Source organism: Pimephales promelas, chromosome 12, assembly GCF_988280905.1.
Source record: "Pimephales promelas chromosome 12, fPimPro1.hap1.1, whole genome shotgun sequence".
In the NCBI taxonomy this organism is placed as follows: Eukaryota; Metazoa; Chordata; class Actinopteri; order Cypriniformes; family Leuciscidae; genus Pimephales; species Pimephales promelas.
The window spans coordinates 33790201-33810200 of record NC_142780.1 but is presented as its reverse complement, the minus strand read 5'-3'; the positions used below and the strand labels follow the sequence as shown (position 1 = coordinate 33810200).

At 39.1% G+C, this 20000-nt stretch overlaps 1 protein-coding gene across 2 annotated transcripts in view; it reads left to right on the top strand.

The window, feature by feature from the left end:
* LOC120491116 (mannosyl-oligosaccharide 1,2-alpha-mannosidase IA) overlaps positions 1 to 20000 on the top strand; it is a 239765-nt gene that overhangs the window by 111767 nt on the left and 107998 nt on the right. For both annotated transcript variants that reach the window (XM_039688718.2, XM_039688719.2), the window contains exon 2: positions 4915 to 5011. In XM_039688718.2, coding sequence (XP_039544652.2) covers positions 4915 to 5011 — 97 coding nt within the window. The remainder of the gene's footprint in view (positions 1 to 4914; positions 5012 to 20000) is intronic.

Sequence of the window (20000 nt, the reverse complement as noted above, 5' to 3'; positions counted from 1 at the left end):
GTTACAAGACAAAATGCAAATAGTATAATTTTAATTTTAGACCATTTGCCTTATAACTGATCTCTATAAGCGCTTTTCCACTGCATAGTACGGTACGGTTCGGTTCGGTACGGCTCACTTGTGGTGCTTTTCCACTGCATGGTACGGTACAGTACGGTTCGCTTCGGGTCGCTTTAAATGGTACCTGGTCTGTTGAGGTTCCAAGCGTACCGTACCGGTACTAAAATTTGACGTGAAACACTGCAGATCACTGATTGGTAGGGTTGGGTATCGTTTGAATTTGAACGATTCTGATTCCGATTCCTTGTTTCGATTCCGGTTCCTAACGATTCTCGATTCCGATTCTTTTAAGAGGCAGGGTCAAAAAAGTTTAGCTAACCTTGCTAACCAACGGCCTTTCTGAAGGAAATACTCCTTCTGTCACAAATACTCCTTTTGTCACAAATTTTGCATTTTGCCGAGATTTCGTTATTTTTAGAAAAGTGAAGCCACACTTTGGACCGCCGACGTAAGGTACTCATGTTCGACTCGCGCGGTTATGCCAACACTTCCGGTAGACGCTTCTTCGTTGGTGTTGTTCAGCGGTTTCTTCTTCCGCTCGGCGGACTGTGAATATCGAAACTAGGAATCGAAATTTTAACTTTTGAACGATTCCGGGAAAAACGAAAGGTTAGTCTCGGTTCCAATCGATACTCGATTCTCGATACCCAACCCTACTGATTGGTCAGACAGAATCGTCACTAGCGTCATTGGATTTGCGACAAGAGACACGAGACACTTTTTTAGCAGTATTTTTGTTTTGCTGCCATCAGCCTCATTTTAAACACATTTTCCGTCTAGCAGTTAAAAACAACCACATACCGAGAATCAGGAACACCATCCCCTCGATAGTCTCCATTGTTCCTGTGTTGTGAGTTTGAAAATGTGGCGCTTTAAAGATGATGTCATGGCAGTAGAGGCGCGCGCAAATAACGATCAGTCCCACACACTTGGAAGGGGTACTACTGCAATGGAAACGCAAAGCGATCCGAACTGTTCCACGCCGAGTCGAAGCGTACTGAGCCGAACCGTACCGTACTATGCAGTGGAAAAGCGCCATGAGTCTCATATTTGGATGCTAGTGTGAGTGCTGTCAGCTGTCGGGAGTCAGTAATATATGGAGTGTTATGTGTGTTCATTCAGTCTGGCACAATGAAGGCAGAACATGCGTGTTTGATCTTGCTGTGACAGCGATTCATGCATTCCCAGCTAACAAAGTTAGGTTCTGAGAACGTTTTTCTAACGTTCCATTTTGGTTGTGGGAACGTTCATTTAAAATGTTCTAAAAACGTGGAAATGTCCAGTTTGCTTAACGTTGCTGGAACGGTGTCTTAATGTTTGCAGAACGTTGCTGGAACGTTAGCATAATGTTGTTAGAACGTTATCCTAAGGTTAGCATAATGTTGCTGGAACGTTATGAGAACGTTTATCTAACACAAATAACCTGATAAAGACGTTCCGATAACGTTGTTCTAAGAACGTTTTTTATCAACGTAATGAGAACGTTCATCAAATACAAATAACGTGATAAAGACGTTCCAAGAACGTTGTTCTAAGAACGTTTTCTCTCAACGTTACAAGAACGTTAATAATGTTATATGAACGTTCCGAAAACATTATTTTAATAACGTTTTGTCCTAACATTTACACAACTTTTAAAGAACGTTAGTGAATGTTCTGGGAACGTTCCCTGTTAGCTGTGTTTGAGACGAAACTGTAAATCTCTCCGCAGCTTCGGAGCGGTTACTCTCGCTGTTGATAAAGTGGACGTGATGAAGTTCAAACATGTAGAAAACCTGCTACGTACTTCCCTGAACTCCCTGAGGAGAGACACTCGGCTGCAAACCAAAGCCCACCAGTGCTCGTCACTATCAGACGATCACAAAAGCTTTATGAAACGCAGCTGCTCCTTCATGTCGAGCTTTAAAAAGTATCGCCATGTATCACAGTTGGAATTTCTTCCTGCTAATTCCCTATGATGTCGAAAGGCTTTTTATTGCGTTGTTGGAGGCGATCCCACATCAATTATTGGCTTCCTGCTCAAGGGAAGAAAGTGTTTTTCAGACGTTGGCTTGTGGAGGTTGTTGGTGCCAGGCTTCCCTCTTCCTGGCTGTGCTGAAACACTCCGATCCCGCGAGACGCGCAGATCCAGGACTGCAGATTTGCTGGGGTTCAGTGGTTTTGAAGCAGGAGAGCACATGTTCTTTCTTTGTAATGTTACTTAAAAGCTATACAAAAACAGGTTCCAAGTCTAATTTAAGTTCATGGGCCGTATCTTGCACCCAGAGCAATTGACTTTATACACCGACGCATGTGTCATTTGTATTTTGCACCCGTGCGACGCAGACTTTTCCCTCCACAGACGCACACCGGTAAACTAGGGAATGAACTTGCGCTCCCTGGGCGGTTCATCGCAAAAAAGGAGGCGTGTTTCAGCGCAAACAATCCCTGGTGCTATTTTGCAGATCCAGAAACAAGTGCGCCACTGACCAGAAAACACTTACCCTGCGTCCCAATTCGCATACTATCCTTCCTAAATAGTATTCGAAAATAGAATTAGTACGTCCCAAATCGTAGTATGTTGAAATGAGTGTTTCAAAGATACCCGGATGGTCTACTTTTTCCGGTCAGAATCCGAAGTGTAGATCGATGCACACTCTAACGGCTGATATTGCCCACAACCCTTTGCGCGTCGGACGAGGATTCGGTTGGAACTACAAACACGAGTAAAAAGTGTTAAAAAAAAACAACTACAGACACGTAGTCGATACGGAGGACGCGCGAGTCCCCGCGGTTGTGTAGAGAGGTTTAGATGAAGAGCTTTGAGTGATTAATTATCAGTATCTAACCTGACGAAAATGAATTTATTAAATGTTGTCCACATTATATTGCATTTGCAGCAGCATTGTGAACTTTTGGAAAGACACGTTTAGCCATTACGTTTTAAACGCATCATTATATTCAAATTGCAAACATGAGGAGAGCATGAAAGACCCACAACTGGCAGATGAACGTGTTAAAAAATAAAAAAATATTAAAACACGAGGGAAATCATTGTTGTGTCCATGAAGACGATGGGATGGGAAAAATAGGCTTACACATTTACCCAAATTATTATATGCATGTTTAACCGAATCTAAAGTCACTTCTCTTTCTTTTACGGCCCTGACGAGAACATCGATCTCCTCGGCTGTGAACCGCTTGTGAAGTGTGCCGGTAAATGCGCCGTTATAATAGTTTTGTGCCATGGAGCAAGCGCACCTCGTTCATCACGCTCTTATTGGTTTGTTTCCCGTTACGCCCAAACCACACCTATGAATAATGAAGCTACTTTCAGACCAACCCCTTTTAGATTTGCGTCGAGCGCAAGAGTCGTTTATCCCGCCGGTTAAATAGCAACAGCGCCGAGATCCAACGCCATCTCACGACCAATTCGTTCGTATTCGTACGAGTGATTAAAACGTGGCTAATTCGTACTTATTCGTACGACCTCACTGATAGGAATTTGTACGATTTGTCTCAACCCACGTGATGGGTAGGGGTAGGTCATTCGTACGAATTCATACGAATTGGCCAACTCGTAAAATATGTACGATTTAGCAAAAATCAAAGTGAAGTCGTAGGAATTGTTACGGATTAGCCACCTCGTAAAATTCGTACGAATTGCCGTGAGATCGGATTGCGAGATCCGCCCACAAAGATAGTTGCGCTTTGTCGCTTGACACTGGACTAGCTATGTTAGTCTTTTCTTCCATATAGTGACTCTGGAACGAGCGCAAATGTAGGGCATGACTTGATTTTGTGGGGAATTGATTGGAAGGTTGGAAGGTTTGCTATTGGTGGATCTCATGTGAGTGACAGGTTGCCCCGCCCTTTTGCCAGTAAATGCATCATTTATGCAATAGGATGTGTTTTAATTAATATATTTTTATTTTATGAGTGTGTTTGTGAAAGTGAGTGTTGTTTTAGAGGTTGCACAAGCAAATTTCGTTGCATGGCACAACTGTACAATTACAATTAAAGTCTATCTATCTATATATCTATCATCACAGAAGAGATAATGATGTGCATGGAAAACTCATTTATACTTGCAATGTAATATTTTTGAAAGAAGACTCTTCTGGTCGTCGACGCTGCGTTTATTTGATCAGTAAAATCCGAAATATTATTACAAGTTAAAACGGCTGTTTACTGTAATTTATATCCTGTGATCAAAGCTGTATTTTCAGCATCATTACTCCAGTCTTTAGTGTCACATGATCCTTCAGAAATCATACTAATATGCTGATTTGCTGCTCAAGAAACATGGCAGTTCATTTAAATACATGGTGGTCATAAGAAAACAGTGATTTTTGATGTGTTTATTCCTTTATTTAGTTGATAAAGTGCATAGGTAACGCTCCGTTTCTTTGACACTGTTTGTCTGTTGATATATGAATAATATGAATTTATGTATTTATTTGATTAATGTGATCCTGCAGGCCTGCCCGCATTACAGCACAGCTAATTATGACAGCGTGTTGCTTCCAGCAGAAATAAATAGACCTTGTGGAACATGATTAAATCCTTTGTTGTTTTTTCCTTGTCATTCATAACATCCCCATATTTCATGTTTCCAGCCCTCGTTTCTCCATGCTTCACTGCGCCAGAGGTATTGTCGTCTAATGCGTAAAAGCCCACGTTCTTCTGATTCATCTGCATTTTTGATCATTGATGATCAGTACATCTGGACTTGATTGCTTTAGACGCGTTTGCATCGTAATATCATGTTTTTGTGCCAGTAACAACACACTAAACGTTTGTTAAAAGCACATTTAATGGGTGAGGTGTTTCGCCGTACGTGTTTTCTCACGTCTGTTTGTTTTGTGTTCGCAGATGATGAAGTTTGCCTGGGACAACTATAAAAGTTACGCTTGGGGCAAGAATGAACTTCGACCCCTGACAAAGAATGGACACATTGGGAATATGTTTGGTGAGTAAGGTTATCATTTAACATGCAGTACACTGTGAGAGTTGTATTGTTTTCTTCCCGTCTTTTAAAGCTACACAGTGTGATTTTTACCCCCATCTAGTGGTGAAACGGTATATGACCATCCAGGGAATATTAGTTTCTGTTCCTCTCAATTCTGATTTCGTTTTAACTCCTACGGTGGCCAATGTAGTCCAAGATTAACATGGCTTCCAGTTCGACCTCGTCCATGAGTGTTAACTCAAACGTAAACGCGAAAGGCGAAGCTTGAATTAGCGGGTGTGTCCCTCTTTGGCTAATGTACTTTTCAGATGGAGGGGCAACATGGCGACCGACATTAGAAACCCTTACGCGTATGTATTTTCAATGGCATATTATACACTCACAAGAATACTTTATTACTTGAACAAAGTACATATACATTAAAGAGCACATATATTTTTGAAAGAACTAAGTGTTTTTAGCTAAGAATAAACTAAAAGAGTTACACAGTGTAGCTTTAAGGAAAGCTTGCGCGTTTCTGTGTCGTCTCACAGGATTGAATATGATTGTTGCACCTGACGTGTCATTTGATTGATAATGAAACATTGCAGGTTTCAGGCTTTATAGTATGTTGTTTTTGTTCTTCGTGGCTTTGTGGAAAGACCTAGTGTGCTGCACTAACTAGACAGCGTTTTAAAGGGATAGTTCACTGTGAAATTAATTTCTGGTATGTTTTATCTTATCTCAAGGGCATCCAAGATGTAGGTGTCTTTGTTTCCACAGCATTTTCAATTTTGATATTTTTAGGTCAAACCGTTCTTGTCTGTCAGTCATATAATGGAGGTCTATGGTCACCACCTAAAAGAGCATGCACAGAGAAGTCCAGATTAAACATGATTTAATGACTCGTTAATGCAAGTACACATTGATGGCCTAAGACACGAAACGAGCGATTTGTGTGAGAAAACGAACAGTATTTATATTGTTTTTACCTCTTGTAACCAGAGTACTTGGACGTGGCTGAGGCAAACATGATATAAATACTGTTATTTCAAACGTTAATCATTAATATCTTCTAATGTTTCTGGAAATAGCCTGTGTAATGTGGGTATGAGCGTGTTTATGGGTAATTAGTAAAAAAAAAATTACATTTCTTTGAATTTCATTTAATTTTAAGTTCTACTTTCTTAAATTCAAATTAGTTTGCAAATTCTTTTCAAATTTAAAACACATTCTGAATTCAGTTGAATGCACAGCTCTATTATCTCAGACCGTAGACTGTAAAAAAGATGGATGAATAGTCTCTGCTTCATTCCACTGTAGAAAAATGAAGCCCAAAAAAAAATATCCCTGAAACGGTCATTGCTCATGCCATCTTTGGGTGCCCGTTAGACATTTTATACAGCACTGAATAACTAAAACCAAACTTATTGGAAGAACACTTGAGAAGAACTGCCCATCTTTGGAAGTGTAATTGGATTTTTTTATTCTGGCTCGTGTGCCATTGGATTACATGGCGAGGGCGGTGTTTATGACCTATACTGCAGCCAGCCACCAGGGGGAGATTAAAATGATTTGGCTTCACTTTTCACAAACAAACAGCCATGAATCCTCATCCTAGGAGGTGACGGTTTCTATTAGCATCTCTTTATTTCTATAAAGGTGTCCGCTCTATAACTCTCTTCATAAGAAATCAATCTGCTTTCAATGCAGAATACTGGACGTCTCTCTAGTCAGAGACATAGACCTGGTCATGTAGGACTGTAATAATGCCACGTGTGCTGTTAAAATATCAGTACGCTTGACATTTCGAATGTTGCTTTTCTATAAGAAGTGAGGAACATGGATTTTTGCAGTTTATAGACAGGGAATGAGGTCAGTCCCGTCCGCTTATCTGAAATCAAATCGACCGAATGTTTTTCTTATGTGCTCTGAAGTCTCACGTAGCCTCTTGCCAGTAATTTGACTGTCAGTATGATCTTGTCCGAGACTGTCTGACTGACATCTAAAGTGACCAATCACACCCTAAATGGACTGTTTCGGCCACTTACTAAACCACTGGATTGTTATGAATTGTTTAAATGTGTTTTCTAACAGAAAAGTGGCATGCCTTACAGATTCAGGGGTGAAACCTCTAGTACTTTATCACTTAATTGCTGTTTTTCATCACAGCAACCCAATTAGCCTTGGGAAACTATCTGTCTTTCCAATCGGATTATCCGATGCTGAGTGCAGGGTGCGAATAAGTCTTTTTGCGAAAAAAAAAATTCCTTTAAGCTTGGGAAAAAGACGTCCTACTTTGGGCAATGACTAATCCGATAAGCCAGTGGGTGTATGCGTTTCTTGCCGTGGACAGGTTTCCCGCCTTTTACAAGATCCATGATTGTTACGTGTCCCTGTGAAGCCGAGTATGAGATTGAACGCTGTGTCCTTTAGTTCAATCCCTTGAGTAAATAGACTCGCAGGGAGATTGCATCTGCATTTAGCCAACTTGTGGAAAACATGCTGATATGCTGAAAGTCACTGGGATGTTACTGTACCTGTGAGCTCTGGGACGGCGGGACAAATGTCTCATATCTCATATTCCCTTTAAAGCATTTCCTCTTTTCTTTCTTTTTCCTTTTGGCTGCCTCCTCATTCACTACCAGTTCTGAAGCCGTACGTTAGGGACATTTTTTTTATTTTTCATTATTGTGAGGCAAACTAGAAAATAGAGTAGAAAACATGAAATGAATAATTCAGAATTGATCCTCACACAAACAATTCTCATATAGAATCTGGCTTTCTTCTGTTCTGCCTGCAAGTGTTATTTACATGGGATTAGAAAAACTTTATCAGGTTACTGGTAATGGATGATTAAAAGGTTTTGAAAACAAGTTATATCTATCATATGCAAATTATAGCTGCATAGTCCTTTACTGAATTAGATTCATTCAGTTACTTGGAGTGTAACTTTATTGAATTTTACTTAATTTCGGTAAGTTTCAATAAACCTTAATTTGTTTGAATGGATTTTTTCTAGACTTGTTTTACGAACTTTATTATGTGAAAATGGTTTCCCCGATTTCATTTAATTGAACGATTTTTTTTTTCCAGTGAAGGCTGTGAATCCAATCATAGCAACACCCTAGCAACTGCATTGCAATATATTGGCAATCGCCAGAACACCACATAGCAACACCCTGGCAACCTGCAGAACACTAGCAACCCCATATGTCAGACTAAAAAAACACTCAGAATGTCTTAGCAACTACATATCAACACACTGGCAACCAGCAGAACACATAAACACATATTACAAACTAAAAACACTCTGAAAATCTTAGCAACACCCTAGAAACTGCATAGCAATGTATTGGGAATCACCAGAGCAGCCTGGCAACCATATAGCAACACCTTGGCAACCAGCAGAACAATAGCAACCCCGTATGACAGACTAAAAATGTCTTGGCTACTGCATATGAACACACTGGCAACCAGCAGAACACATAAACGCATATAACAGACTAAAAACCACTCCGAATATCTTAGCAACAGCCTAGCAACTGCATAGCAATGTATTGGCAATCACCAGAACATTCTGGTAACCATATAGCAACACCTTGGCAACCAGCAGAACAATAGCAACCCCATATGACAGACTAAAAATGTCTTAGCAATTGCATATGAACACACTGGCAACCAGCAGAACACACAAACGCATATAACAGACTAAAAACCACTCCGAATATCTTAGCAACAGCCTAGCAACTGCACAGCAATGTATTGGCAATCACCAGAACAGCCTGGTAACCATATAGCAACACCATGGCAACCAGCAGAACACTAACAAACACATAGACCGACTAAAAACCATCAGAATATTTTAATAACACTCCAGCAACTGCATAGCAATGTATTAGAAATAACCAGAATCACCTGGCAACCGCATAGCAACAACCTGGCAACATGCAGAACACTAGCAACCCCATATGAAAGACTAAAAAACACTCAGAATGTCTTACCAACTGCATATCAACACACTGGCAACCAGCAGAACACATAAACACATATTAAAGACTAAAAACCACTCTGAATATCTTAGCAACACCCTAGCAACTGCATAGCAATGTATTGGCAATCACCAGGACAGCCAACCATATAGCAACACCCTGGTAACCAGCAGAACAGTAACAATCACATAGACAGACTAAAAACCATCAGAATATTTTAATAACATTCTAGCAACTGCATAGCAATGTATTGGAAATAACCAGAACCGCCTGGCAACTGCATAGCAACACCTTGGCAACATGCAGAACATTAGCAACCCCATATGAAAGGCTAAAAAACACTAGCTACACTAACAACACTCTAGCAACCAGGAAAACACTAAGAAATGCAAATGACAGACTAACATCCACTAAGAATATCTTAGCAACACCCTAGCAACTGCTTAGCAATGTTCTGGCCACTGCATAGCAACACCCTATCAACCACCAGAACAAGAATTACAATTTAAATATTCAAATAGAAAACGGTTATTTTATATTGTAATAAAATCACTGTTTTTACAGTATTTTTGATTAAATAAATGCAGCTTTGGTGGGCACAAGAGACATTTAAAAACAAAAAAAAAGAAATAAAGAAAATATTAGTGTTTTTGAATATTAGTGTAATGACCTTTTCATGTTTACACCTCCATGTTTCTCATCATCATTACAGGAACTACTGTAATAATGATTAGAGCCCGACGGATAAAGGATTTTAAGGCCGATACCGATACAAGTATTTGTTGGTTTTAAAATCCGATATTCCGATATATCGGCCGATATTTTTTTGTTTTAAATTTCCGGAAGCGCACAATAAAACATTAACAGATTTCCCTAACATTAGTTATTTGTAGTTATTTATGAGTCTTAACTAAAATAATATGATAATGCAGTTAAAAAAAACAGAACAGAGGAACATCAAAACATATAATAATTAGTCCATACATTGCCTTATAAGCTACCTGCAACCTGGATCAGCAGGTTGATCAAGGTTGCTGCCCTCTGGTGGACAAACTATACACCTCCAACACTCATGACATGGTTGACGCATGTTTCGTCCGTTATTATTTTAGTTTTGAAATATTCATTTATCAGCCATTATAACTGCCGATACCGATAGTTTGGAAAATGCCTAATATCGGATGAGTGTAGGGAGTAATGATGAGAGTAAAATGTTTCTTTCCATGTAAAAAAAACAAGTGTCCAGAAACCAGCTTAGATGTAAGGATCGGACTGAGGGACAAAATGGTTAATCATTTTCTAAATGAAGAAATCAGTCAGGAGGATGTCATTGCAGATCTAAATAGCGACTTTTAATTTATGCCGAGAGTTCACTTTCCGTTCTGACATGTGATCCAATGAATATTTCATGTTGAAGGCATCAAAGCGCATTGAGTGCAGTGAAGGCCTGTCATGGTCTATGATGAAGCTGGTGGATGAATGTGACTGTCAGGCTGTTTTGTACCAGGCGGCGATGAGCGTCTGCTCCCCATCACTCAGTGACAAAGCAACAATGGCCCTGGAAAGCTCCAGCATGATACGATGAAAGCTAATTCGTTGACTTGATTAATGATCAGAGAGCCTCCATCCAGTGCGAGTTATAGATTGCTTGATTGAACGATCAAACTGTTTAATGAGTATTTCACTCGCTTTGTAGATTCACTTTAAAGCTTTATACGGACAGGACTAGTTTTCCCTGATGGAGGTCAGATCGTGTTGTGTTTCTCAGATGTACTTTGTGATTTTAATTCTGTGCAAATCGAACACCCCGGTCATTAGGAAAGACTAAGAGCTGAACTCTAAATTGCATGTGCATTGTTTTGCACTGTCTTGATTAGGGTTGGGTATCGAGAATCGAGTATCGATTGGAACCGGGACTAACTTTTCGTTTTTCCCGGAATCGTTCAAAAGTTAAAATTTCGATTCCTAGTTTCGATATTCACAGTCCGCCGAGCGGAAGAAGAAACCGCTGAACAACACCAACGAAGAAGCGTCTACCGGAAGTGTTGGCATAACCGCGCGAGTCGAACATGAGTAGCTTACGCCAGCGGTCCAAAGTGTGGCTTCACTTTTCTAAAAATAACAAAATCTCGGCAAAATGCTAAATTTGTGACAGAAGGAGTATTTGTGACAGGAGTATTTCCTTCAGAAAGGATTATGTAACCTTTAACCGTTGGTTAGCATGGTTAGCTAAACTTTTTTGACCCTGTCTCTTAAAAAAATCGGAATCGAGAATCGTTAGGAACCGGAATCGAAGCAAGGAATCGGAATCGGAATCAGAATCGTTCAAATTCAAACGATACCCAACCCTAGTCTTGATTGCACTCTGTTATTTGGATGGCTCTGTGTGTTTCTCACAGCGGGCGCTCCGTGAGGAGATATCGACTGTCTCTGCTTTGTGAATCCCAGAGCCTATGTTTGTTTATGAGTGCGTTTGTGAGAAAGCACTTTTGAAAATTAAAGTTAACTCAATCAGCTTGCAACCACATCATTTTTGTTTGTTTTTGCGCACAAAAAGTATTCTCGTCGCTTGATAAACTTAAGGTTGACCCACTGTACTCACTTGGACTATTTTTACGATGTTTTTACTAACTTTTCTGGGCCGGCAGATATCAATTACATTTGAAGAAGTGAGACCCCAGATAGCAAACTGACATTGAATCAACGTGGAAGTATGACATCAAAACAACGTTGATCTGACATTGTTTTGCTCATCGAATTAACGTTGAACCAACGTCAGACGCGTCATTCTTTCAAAACTAACGGAAAATCAACTTGAAATCAACGCGTTGTTTCAACGTTATGAAAGCAAACCGATTTTCGATTTTCATTTAGCTTTGAAGAATGCCGCGTCTGACGTTGGTTCAACGTTAATTCGATGAGCAAAATCAACGTTGTTTCAATGTCATGAGAGACGTCGTTTCCACGTTAATTCAATGTCAGTTTGCTGTCTGGGACAGCTCTCAGATTTCATCAAAAATATCTTCATTTGTGTTCCGAAGATGAACGAAAGTCTTACGAGGGTTGGAACAACATGAGCGATTTTGCAACAAAAGAGTAATGTCTTAGGCGGCTTTGGTTCTGATGTTTTACTGCTGATATCTAAAGATGGTAAAATAGATCCAGGAAAGACAAGTCAATCGCTATTTAGTATGCAAACAGACTCGAGCAGGAAATTGAATCACAATCCAGAATGCAAAGTTTGAATGAAGCCTTTATGACAAAGAAAACATTAAAATACACTGGCCGGTTCCTGTTTGGAATAAAATAGGCAATTTCTAGACTCATAGAGTCTATGATTGGATCATTATTGCAGTGATTATTATGCTCCTAGTATGTTATAATAATGGGCTCTATGCCTGGCCGTATTTCCGGTGAAGATGTAAGGATGCTCGATAACTTCCGCCGATCGTAGAGTCCAATGCAATACCGAGAATTTATGTTGAATTTTATACTCCATGGTTATACGTTAGTCACAAAAACAGATAAAACAGACACCCCTCGTTGTGTTTATGCTTCTTTTTAAAATTATATTAAATATAAAATTACATCTAAAAGTATGTACGTTTCGTTTCAAAGACGGGAGGACGGTAAATTTTGAAGACTCTGCCATAATCCCGTTTTCCTCTGCTTTAATCTCCACAACCGGAAATGGACGAGCATCCTTACGTCAAATGCGGAACTTATGCGTGCATATAGCCCATTATTTTAACCATAATTGATGGAGTGTGTAGCTTTTCCTTTCTTACAACAATGTAGGAAGACACATCATGGCCATATTCCAAGATTCATCAGGCTCAGATTGTGAAAGAAGGGTTGTGAGGAGCATGAAGAATCATTTTCACACATGAATCAAGAGCTTAAATTCATTGAAAGTCTTTGGGATGTGCTTGAGGAGACTTTACAGAGCGCTGGACTCAAGATCTTGACCAAAAATGTATGCACCTCTCGATTGAAGTAACATGTATTTTGATCAAGAGGTTTCAAGTTTTTCATACAGACAGCAAAGTTGTCAACGGATCTGTGAAAATGCATGCCATGCCTAGTTGGTGATGTTGACCCTTTGTAAAGAAACATGCATTCTTTTAAAGAGCAGTGAATGCAAACATTCAAGATGGTGAAAAGTCATTTTATCTGGACAGACGAAGATGTTGGTTTATTTCTACAAGTGATCCTGGAACATATAAAGTGGCAAAATGTCTGGAAAAAATGTACTGGGATTCAAATTAGAAACTCACGTATGCCTAGAATGAACATACAAGCACAAAAATTCAATTTGTAGTTTACACAGAGTCGATGTTTTTTAGGTCCCCAAAAATGCTGTTATCGTGTAAATTAACACAACGCATTCTCATCCACTTTTGACCATGCGTCTAAATCCGACGCACATGGCAACATTTAGCGTCAATTAGATGACGCGGGTAGGTTTAGGTCTGTGGTAGGGTTAGAGTTAGACCACTAGGGGGGCGCGTCTCATTCACGCTAAATGGTGACGTGCGTCGGATGTTGATGCATGGTCAAAAGCGTCAGTTAGATGACGCCCTAGGATAACAACGGGCTGATTAACAACCAAAACGCTTGAATTTTTCCCCGTTTTTAGTTGAAATGGTGTTGTGTAAACAGCCCCTAAATCACAACTATATCACACTCTTAGAAGAAATGGTTCTATTTAGAACCAGAAATGGTTCCATCCCCCGCTTCATATATGGAACTCCAAAATGGTTCTATATAGAACCATTTTTTTTTTTGATAAAAGGTTCTATTGGCCAAGTATGGAACCCCAGGGTTCTATATAGAACCCGGAACCCTTTTTTTAAGAGTGTATAGAACCTTTTAGGGGTTCCAAATATGTAGCGCAGATAGAACCTTTTAAGGTTCTATATAGAACCTTTTCTTCTAAGGGTGTATTCACACCAGCCTTGTTTGGTTCGATTGAATCGAACTCTAGTTCGTTTGCCCCCTTGGTGCGGACCTTTTGGGCAGGTGTGAATACAGCAATCGAACTTGGGTGCGGACCAAACTACCGAACCGAGACCCAGCTGAAGAGGTGGTCTCGGTACGGTTCCAAGCGAACTCTGGTACGGTTCGTTTTACGGTGTGAACATGAACCGACCCATTTGCAAGAAAGCACTGCGTCGAAAGAGAATATTGCGCGTCTTTCTGTGCGTCGTGTGTGAATGTCTAATCGCGCAAAGATGCAAAAAAAAAATCATTTGCAGTTCACCACCTTTTGGTGGTGGTTGACGAGTTTCCCCCTTAAAGCGAGTGCCGAGAAAAATTCTATATAAATGTAATGAATTATTATTATTATTATTAATGTAAGGATAGTTACAATACAAGGATGATATGCGTTAATTTACGTTAAACTGGACAAACTTAATCGCATGCGTTAACATTGACCGCACTTGTACACAATAAGAATCTCATTATTTGATTGAGTGAACATAGCCCCTCTCTATGAATGAAAACTTTATACCTTCTCCGTCTTCTGTGCAGTGCCACTTGTAACGCAAAGTTGAGATGTTGCAGATAAAAAAAACACTAGATGGTCGAAAGAAAAGATGCACGAAAGACGAGAGTTGTCGTATTTCCCCGCGTTTATAGAGCCACTCAAACGTTACACTCGTCGTCTTCTCAAAATCCGAATTACAACTTCGTATAGATGACATTGTATCATATGATCCTCATTAGTTTCTTCATATTGCGTTTGTTCAGAATTAACACAAAATTAGTAAAAGAACAAATATTGCAGTATGAAATATATGGAAATATCTCCATGCTGAGCCTTTTTTGCACTTCCTGATTTCTCTTGAGAATCCTTGTCCAATGAATGGACGACCTTAGCACACGTGTGGTTTGGTTTACAAATTTTGGTTCACTTGCAAAAAGAGCAGTGTGAAAGCGAACCGTACCAAAAAAAAAAAAAAAAACATTTATTTGGTCCGGACCAAAGCAAGTGAACTATCGGACTTTCCTGGTGTGAATACACCCTAAGAGTGCATTGCCAGATTTGTGAATGAATCACTTATTTGATTCACTGCTTCTTTATATATTCTACTTCATATCAAGCAGTTTTGCAAAGTCTTTTGAAGCGTTTTCTCATTGAAATAGTTAGTAAATAGTAATTGAAATACAGAGGTGGTTGCTATAGGTGGTTTCTTATTGTCTTGAATGCAAGTCTCTGTGGTACTTTAGTACTTGTTGCTAGAGATTTGATCACATCACTGACCCTGAGTAAGAGCAATAGTAATATTAATGCCGCCTTAACAAAGAGCACTGTGAGATCATTATGTCTGAATGGTGCCTCGATGTTTGTCTCCGCTTCTGTGATCAAGGTCATTGATTGCATTGGACTTGTAATCTATTGGTGGGGTAGTCACAGGATAAATTCGGAGATGTGCTCTCAGTTAAATCCATGGATTCCGAACCAACTTGTTTGTAGCACCTAATCAATAGCGTGCTGTCAAAGCCCATGTGCTCCAGACGCTGTGAAGGCGCAGGAAATGTGCTAATGCAATTCAGTCCGTTCAGACGTTTCTCTGGGTGTGACTTTTGATTTACATTCTGCTGATTCAGACGCATGTAAACTGTTCTTGTTAGAAAATAGCTCGAGGCGGTACAGCTCCTCACCTTGGAAACGATCCCAAGTCTTTGCTTTTGTAAAAGTTGTTTATCACTCACATTTGCGAGCCACTGGTTGTTCAGCTCCAGCCCAATGAGAAACAATAGTTTGGACTGGGAATGTTGCTTCTGTTCAAGCTTATAAATGGAGCGAATCACTCCACCAGCCCAACACTTCCAGCCGGAAAGAACAAACGCGCTACATGCCAGTTGGATTGTACAAGACTGACCCTGGACCGCCTCCAAATCCGCCCCACTCCCCCTGTGTCTGGGCTGGAGGCGCCGAGGCAGAGGAGCATTGTGGGATTTTTAATGAAGTCCAACTCGATCTATCATGTGTCCATGGAAACGTTTGCTTTCCTCCCCTCGCATTTCACCAAAACTGAGACAAACTAACAATCAAAGCTGACCTTCAAATAACCTCCAACATCTCGGCCTCTTTTGGCAACTGGATGAGACGAGCGGTGGGAATGAACTCTGGAAAGCTGAACAGACCTGGCTCTCACAGTCAAACCCCGAGGAGATATTTCAGAAACCTATTTATAAAAATCACTACAATAATAGTCTTTATTTACTCCTCCTGATGTTGTTTACTTTCCACACTGAAACACAGAGGATTTGGAAGTTATTTTGAACAGTTTCTGTTTTTTTTATGATGATTGGATGGTGATTTATGCTGCCAAGCTCCAAAAAGTTGTGCATATGACATGCCATTTTAAGTCGTTACAGTATTAAATGATAATCTTTCCAGTTAAAAATGGCATCAACTCGCAAATGTGGCATCATTTGCAATGTGACACAGTTTGAAGAGCTGCATTTAAAGGATTAGTTCACTTTTGAAAAAACTTTTGCTGATAATTTACTCACCCCCATGTCATCCAAGATGTTCATGTCTTTCTTTCCTCAGTCGAAAAGAAATTTAGGTTTTTGATGAAAACATTCCAGGATTTTTCTCCATATAATGGACTTCAATGGGAACCGGATGGTTCAAGGTCCAAAAGACAGTTAATAACAGTTTCAGATGCAGCTTCAAATGTCTTTAAACGACACCAAACGATGAATAAGGGTCTTATCATGCGAAACGATCGGTTATTTCAAAACTTATTCCAAAAATGTAACTTTTCTAAGGACAAATGCTAGCCTTATTCTAGCATTTATAGCTAGCTAGCTATATTCTCTGAGGCGCGTTTGTAAAGTCACGTAATACGTAATTACGTTCAAAAGGTCACGGGCGACGTAGCCGGAAGTACAGAATCAAAATCGTCCGACATCGTTGTTTTTACTTTTAATTCCTTTTTTTGTAAACGGCATTTGAGTTAGTTTGCACGTTCAACCTATGCGTTCAACTTGTAAACACTGATTCTGTACTTCCGGCTACGTCGCCTGTGACCTTTTGAACGTAATTACGTAATACGTGACGTTGCAAACGCGCCTCACAGAATAGAGCAAGGCTAGCATTTGTCCTTAGAAAAGTTACATTTTTGGAATAAGTTTTGAAATAACCGATCGTTTCGCATGATAAGACCCTTATTCATCGTCTGATGTCGTTTAAAGACATTTGAAGCTGCATCTATTAACTGTCTTTTGGACCTTGAACCATCCGGTTCCCATTGAAGTCCATTATATGGAGAAAAATCCTGGAATGTTTTCATCAAAAAACTTAATTTCTTTTCGACTGAGGAAAGAAAGACATGGACATCTTGGATGACATGGGGGTGAGTAAATTATCAGCAAAAGTTTTTTCAAAAGTGAACTACTCCTTTAAATGGCATGTTGAAAGAAACAATAACCTTTGGTTGATTGATTTACATGTCAGTCACATGATCTTTTTCTGTGTACCTGTGAGACTTGTAAATCACAACAGGCTTATCTCATGGACATCACCTGAACATTTGATTGATTTCGGGTAACGGGAATGAAATGTATGATAATGTTTTGTTAGAGTTTCTTTTTAATTTGAAACATTATTAAAATGCGAGCTTAGTTATACATTTTGGATGTATACTTCCTTCTTCAGTAGATGACACTTGTATGACTATTGTACGACTCGTTCTTAAATAGAAAATAGATGGCTGCTTTCTATTTAAGAGTGACTGCCATACATTCTTAGAAGAAATGGTTCTATTTAGAACCAGAAATGGTTCCATCCCCCGCTTCATTTATGGAACTCCATATATAGAACCATTTTTTTTTGGTGAAAGGTTCTATTGGCCAAATATGGAACCCCAGGGTTCTTTATAGAACCCAGAGGAACCCTTTTTTTAGAGTGTATAGAACCTTTTAGGGGTTCCAAATACGTAGCGCTAATAGAACCTTTTAAGGTTCTATATATAATCTTTTCTTCTAAGAGTGTACCTAGCAACACTCCCATTTTTCCCACGGGTTTCTCCCGTTTTTTAGCCCCATCTCCTGGACCCCTCATGGTTTGTTATTTCTCCTGGAAACTCCCGTAATTTGCATGGCCCAAACTCATTTATGAATAATCGGGCCAATATGTTTTTCTAATGTTGACTAGTTGCCAGATCTTGTGTTATATCGACACAATCCACACACCATATACGTTCCTAGTCTTATTTTGAAGTGAATTGGGTTGCAAATGCAGTACCAGTTAACTGTCACCGTCCCACAGGTGGGACACTTGCCATTATATTTTTAAAACAATAATATCTTAGAAAAGACCTTAAGTAATATTGACAAACTATATATCATTTGAAAGCTTACAATCTCTAGTTTCCATATTTGGTGACTGATTTTCAAAATAATTTACACACGAGCCGTAATTTATCAATTTGCAACAAGAATATTTTCATACTCATAAAGCGTGTTTAGACCTTTATTTTGAAATAGCAATGAACATGAAAAATCATGAAAAAAAGTTAGAAACCTCAGTTTAATTTCATGCCAAGAGTTCAAAAGATAGCATCCATTCAATTATTTTAGAAAAAAAGGTCTGAAAATGTTTTAAATATTACGAAAAAAAAAATAGATTCACCATTTGTGTTATGCATGGCAATAAGCTATAACGCGCATGCCTGTGCTTTGTAGGTGATTCCTAGGTTGAATTCATATCAAAATCTGCCAAAGTACCCATACTACTTCTGAATAGGATTTCTACTTCATAAATTGTGTGAAATTTGTGAAAATAATTCAGATCACTCAAAACACATATGGAAATGGAGACGCCCTTATATGGGCAGTAATGGAGTCTGATTGTGCCCTAGTGAAAAAGTTTGGTACTGCGCCCAAACTAAATCTCACTGAAAGCTCATTTTTTGAGATATCAACCTAAAATTTGAAACACAACTTGTTCAGATTTTTGGCTTTGATTTCTCTGCAGTTTTAGAGTAGCCCAGGTTTTGAAAATATATATTTTATATAAAATATGAATAATTAATTTTTTTACATTGTACATTTCTATAAACTCAGACTTCTATAACTTTTTTTCTGTTTCACTTTCCTAATTTATTTCACTTCGAGAAAAATCTGCCAAATGTCTTCTTTAAAACGAGACCAATCTTATGTCTATATTCCAAAGCATTCTTGAATTAAAACCATTTAAGTTTGAAATGAGCATTTCCATGTCTATTCAAAAAAGGGTTGAAGGCTCTTAAAGGGACAGTTAAGAGGTTAATGCTGATAAAACAGCAAAAACTAGTGTGCAACTAGTTTTAAGCGTTTTGTTTCTATTTAGGCTCACACGTTGAGTTCTGTTTCTCTTGTGTTCATTCATTGCATTGTGTTCATCGAGTTAATTGCATTAAAACCCGAACCACGTGAGTGAGGTTAGGCAACGGTCATAATGATTTGTTTACTAGTTGCATTCTGTCACGGATAATCACAATAACAGATTAAAGAGGAGTGCAGCCCCTTATTATGTTCACTTCTATAATATGTAGGTCAATAATGTAAGCTGTCCGTTAAAAACATGCATCAGATGCATCCAGCCTGTTATGAAACATGCTGCTTTGACAAGAACACCTCTTTTCCGGTCACAGGAACGGCCTGTGATGTCAGAGCCCTTCAATCTCACGCCTGTGTCCTGTAACTGGAGATGCTAATGGGATTGACTGTGCTATCCTCTGCGTCTCTCTTTCCAAACTTGTGCGTGCTATTCTTACCACAGTGGTGTCCTCTTAAAACGCTCCACAGGTTCTGCTCTCGTCTCGTCGATGGAGACTCAGTTAGGAAGTAACAGGTCACTGCATTAGACACACATTCTTGCTAAAAGCATTTGTATTTTTAAAAAAAAAGTTAAATATTTTGTTGTGTTAAATATTAAGTCATTTGTATTTGGTTTTGTTTTAAAAAAAATATTAATATTAGCTTTCATTTATTTTTATTTCAGTTTTAGTAATAAG